The sequence below is a fragment of the Cherax quadricarinatus genome, unplaced genomic scaffold, assembly GCF_038502225.1.
Source record: "Cherax quadricarinatus isolate ZL_2023a unplaced genomic scaffold, ASM3850222v1 Contig4243, whole genome shotgun sequence".
Classification (NCBI taxonomy): Eukaryota; Metazoa; Arthropoda; class Malacostraca; order Decapoda; family Parastacidae; genus Cherax; species Cherax quadricarinatus.
The window spans coordinates 12,764-17,907 of NW_027199269.1; the positions used below are offsets into that span (position 1 = coordinate 12,764).

General features: G+C 46.7%; 1 protein-coding gene across 1 annotated transcript; it reads left to right on the forward strand.

Moving 5' to 3' along the window:
• The first annotated feature begins 2,843 nt into the window (after nucleotides 1–2,843).
• On the forward strand, nucleotides 2,844–4,800 carry LOC128692524 (Krueppel-like factor 1). Its single transcript, XM_053781676.2, has 2 exons — nucleotides 2,844–2,975; nucleotides 3,328–4,800. Exons 1-2 carry the CDS (start codon nucleotides 2,958–2,960, stop codon nucleotides 4,519–4,521), a joined length of 1,212 nt encoding a protein of 403 aa, XP_053637651.1. The 5' UTR covers nucleotides 2,844–2,957; the 3' UTR covers nucleotides 4,522–4,800.
• Nucleotides 4,801–5,144: the final 344 nt, after the last annotated feature.

A 5,144-nucleotide genomic window follows, 5' to 3' on the forward strand; every position in this document is an offset into this window, starting at 1 on the left:
GGGAGACTGTCTCTTGGGAGGCTGTCTCTTGGGAGGCTGTCTCTTGGGAGGCTGTCTCTTGGGAGGCTGTCTCCTGAGAGGATGTCTCCTGAGAGGATGTCTCCTGGGAGGCTGTCTTCCTGGTGGCTATCGTTTTTGAAGCTGTCTTCTTGGAGGCTGTCTCCTGGAAGGCTGTCTCATAGGAGGATGTCTCCTAGAAGGCTGCCTCATAGGAGAATGTCTCCTGGAAGGCTGTCTCATAGGAGGATGTCTCCTGGGAGGCTGTCTCCTGGGAGGTTGTCTCCTGGGAGGCTGTCTCCTGGGAGGTTGTCTCCTGGGAGGCTGTCTCCTGGGAGGCTGTCTCCTAGGAGGGTGTCTCCTAGGAGGGTGTCTCCTAGGAGGGTGTCTCCTGGCCTGACAGGGTGCGATTTGTATAAAAGACCCACACATAAAAGCAGTACAGTATACGCGGTCGCTACTTACGAGACCATGAAAGGATACATGATAACTACTAGCAAGAGAATCGCATAATACGTGGAAACTTTACACAAGAACATCAGAAAATGCATGATAGCGTCACACAGGAGTACATCAAGAAACACAAGAAAACAGTTAAAATATGGCATTCATGCTCCTTCAGTGGGGGAAAGAGGCTACAGTTTTGTACATGAAACGAAAATCACTGCAGAAGAGACGTTTTGGAAGTGCTCGTTCTCTCTCTCTCTCTCTCTCTCTCTCTCTCTCTCTCTCTCTCTCTCTCTCTCTCTCTCGAACAAAGTGGTAGATCGCTCCAGTGTACTCCCAGAGGAGGTAATAAATGAAGCAAACTCTAAATTAATCTATTATATGACGATCAAAACAGTAAATACGAGACACCAACACCAGCGTATTATTACTATTATTTGCATATGTTAAAGGGAGTAATGAACTCGTATAAGTCGTAAGAAGCTTTGCTCCTGTAACTACGAATACTCAAAGAGTTCAATGCTACACAAGCGTACTGTAGCATTGTTCTGTAATTAGAAGCACGGACGAAGGGACGTTACAGCGTAACACTATTACACTACGGGTTTTCCAACACGGAAATTATTACAGTGAGTATTACATCTGCACAGTCCGGGTGTTCCCATAACGCAATTTTCGTACAGAAAGTCGTAATAGCACATTTAAGATTTTTCTCACAAAATAAAGATTATGTAAAATTATTTAGCAGTTCATTCCGGGTGTTCCACAATATAATTACCAAACAGAATAAGGTAGCTGCACACTTGGTATTCCCACAATGAATATATTATATAAAAGAGGGTGGCTGCACACTGCGGGTGTAGCCAATTTCGTTGAATAAGGAAAAAAAAGGTTCCAGCTTCACCACTACCACCACAGTATAGTACGCTCACTACTGCTCAGACATTTCCTACCTAAGCTTATCCTGTAGCACCATCAGCCAGTGTTGCACCTTCGCGCTTCACCTGCATTTACCAGCTACTGCATTCACTAACCCCACACCATCTATCACAGTCTATAACTGACCATCAAGGCGAGCATTGCGGCTATTATCTGTGGTCACTGCCTTAGGGTAGGGATGAGCTCTCAGTGTGTGTCGGGGTGAGGGAAAGGGAGGGATTTTGGGGGTGGAAGGGCAGGAGGGGGTAGATATTTGGGTTATTTGCAGGTATACATCCTACGTGGGCCTTGAGCCTAAAAAGCTGGCAAGCTTGTGTGGTTGATGTATCTTCTATTCTCCTGTGGCTTATGAGCTCTGAGGTTTACTGTCAAGTGTTCATGCCGTGTTGGTCTGTAGCTGTTCGCCAGTGTTTCTCGTTCAGGTTCCTTTATTCAAAAGATATCACATATTTCCAGCTCCTAGCCGTATTTTGACGCATTTTTTGTTGTGGTGACTGCCTACCGAGTGACAGGTAAAAGAAAATCCTCAACCCTGATCCTCAGGAATCCCTCAGACTAAAATATTTGTCAAAGGATTAATGTAAACTCTGGATGGTGGTGGTACAACTCCCACTACGATACTTAATTGATCCTTGGTACTAATCATCTACTCACCCTCTTTCTCTCTCTCAAGAACAGAGAGCCAATCCTCCAGACAATTATTGCTATGGATTGTGCCCTTCTTGCTCTTGCTAATATCATTTTATTCCTTGTAAGGCATAAAACTGCCCTAAGAATTTGTTTCTCCGAAAGATGCAGTATGTTGCTACATGATTAACTGAAGGCTGCTTAGCTTTTATTTCTGAAAAATGTTGTGTTTGCTTTAAATCTTTTCTACTTTCATGTTTGTTCACTGTAAATAGAAATTATGGAAATGGAATAAACGAGATTGTTCAATGAATTGATTGTTAAATGTTGTGAACTTGTGTTTGCGACTGTGATCGGAGGCACGTGCCCGGAGGCCTCTGCAGTGATTGGTTCCCTGTGCCAGAGATCCCTCCTATCTACCCTCTGATTGGCGGAGACGCATCCCGGAGCGCATCTGATTGGTCAGCGATGATGTCAGCATGGAAAATATCCAGTGAATGACGGGTATCCAGCGAGGGTCTGCACTCACACACCGACTCCTCCTTTCGTTTTAAACTGACAAATTGTACCATGTATTATTGTGTATTTACAAAACTGTTCTTAGAATTGAGAAACTCTGTTGTTAATGTTCAAAAGTTTTTTTTATATCTGAACTCGAGGAACGAAACAGAGTTAACAATTGATTAACAGAGAGACAAACGCATCTGAAGATAATGAAGACGAAAGATTAAGGGACAAAGACGAAGGTCGGAGGAATAAGGAGGCGGCGATGGAGTCGCTCGTGCCACACGTCTGGAAAATAAGAACAGGTGCAAAGCTACAGGTGAGAAACAGTTGAAGAGTCGGAGGTGCGAGGCAAGGAGGTGTAGCGCCCGTGCTCCGTGTTCTTGTGCTCTGCGCACACCACTGCCCTTGTCACAGCCTGTGCGCCCGCTAGTGTCGTTACCATGGCGGACTACCTCGATGTGAGTCTCTCCTCTTACGGGAAAGAAAATATTTGTCTGTGAAGCTACTTTTTACCAGAGACATTTGTTTTTAATGGTGGTATTTGGTTGGACAGAAGTAATGTCTCGTGACTTGTGTTAGTCATGTTGACATGCTCATTGGTTGAGGGCACCGCTGGCGCACCGGTGCTACGCATCTTCAACAATTACAAAATTGAAGAAACGAAGTTATGGTGCAATTTTATACTAGAGAGACGTCGTTGAGTGAAAAATAATTATCGAAATGTAAATTTATTGTGAGGTTTAGGCCTGCGGGTGAGGGTGTGTGCCTGCCTGAGACGGCTGACTAACTCTGCCTCTCTCATCTTTTCAGATGTGGCAAGACATAGAGACTGTGCTCTTGGGAGATATCAAGTTTTCGACCAGCGAAGGAGCCACTTCTACCTTCACACCCACCACCCACCCACAGCCACCCACGCACCCACAAGCCCACATACAGCGGCCAGCAAACCCACAGCAGCACTCACAGTTACACATATTGCCACACCATAGCCTACAACACCATCCGCCCACCCACCTAAACACTCCTGCACACCCCCACACGCCCACCCACCCAAACACACCCACACACTCCCATCCACCCACCCACCCAAATCCACCCACACACTCACATCCGCCCACCCACATAAATCCAATGGCTCAACCACATCCGCCCACAACAGTCACACAAGGTGTGGTTAGCAGCTCGCCGGGGCTGACAGCAGCGGTGGGAGTCAACGTGTGTCAGCCTGAGTCCCGTACACTGTCACCTGCGTCAGGAGACCCATGCCCTACTTCCTCTTCCTACCCAGCCTCCTACAACAGTCACCTGTGGCGCGTCAAGAGCGAGTACGGGGAGCAGGTGGTGCCAGAGGCCAGCTGGGAATACAAGGAGAGCTCTTCATGGAGTGAGTACTACCAAAGCAGCGAGCCCAGTGTGCAGTATGGGTACTTTCCCTCTACCCCGCCCTATCCTGCTGACCTCTATCCTCCCTCCAGCTCCGGCCAGCCAGCCTATCCAACGGGATTACCGCCGATGTCCACCAACCCGCTGTTGACTCCACCTTCATCACCATCACTAATGGTCGGTCAGGTGCCTGCCGGCCTTAATGGTTCCCTGGCACCAAACATGACATCTTGCCTGCCTGTGGGCCTGCCTCACGGTTTCCCGACGGTGACGCAGCAACAGCAGCAGCAACAACAGCAAGCACCCACTAAGCCGAAAACCCGACGAAGACGTACCTGGACTCGACGCAAGGCCATCATCCACACCTGCAATCACAACGGCTGTGCCAAGACGTACGCCAAGTCGTCTCACCTGAAGGCACATATGAGGACTCACACTGGGGAGAAGCCCTACACATGCGACTGGAAGGGCTGTGGCTGGAAGTTCGCGCGCTCAGACGAGCTCACCCGTCACTACCGTAAACACACAGGTGATAGACCTTTCCAGTGTCGACTCTGCGAGAGAGCTTTCTCTCGCTCAGATCACCTCAGTCTTCACATGAAGCGTCATATGGCTCTCTGAGCCTTACATCGTCACATGACTCTCAGACTCACGTGAGATGTCAAGAGACTAAGACTCACCAGAAATGTACCATGGCTCTCTCAGACTTACAAGTTTCTTGTACTGTAAGGCTCATGAGAAGTGCTATATAGAACTGAAAACTTCGAAGTAGACGTCTAGTTGCCTTTTGAGGATTACAAAGTGTCATAACGCTCACTGAGGCTCACAGGACCTTCAGCTTCATGTAAATGATCCTAGGAATTTCTCTCATTCCTGCACCATGACGTACTTCCCAGTACAGTGCCATTATATATATATATATATATATATATATATATATATATATATATATATATATATATATATATATATATATATATATATATATAAAATATAATATTTATATATTTCAAGTAACCTCATACTCTCAGGCGCCTTGCCCAAGTGCCAAATGATTGCCAACAGTGCCATAAGCTCTAGCATCTCGCCCAGCCATCGTAGGAGGACCAGGGTGAGGTTCAAGGAGTGCCAAACTCTCAGTGGTATTTGAAGACTGATCTCGTGATTGTTAAATAAGGAGAAGGCTCATTCATTATTCTCTCTTATCTATAGCAATTTGCGCCTCTCTTCTAAAGTACTTTATG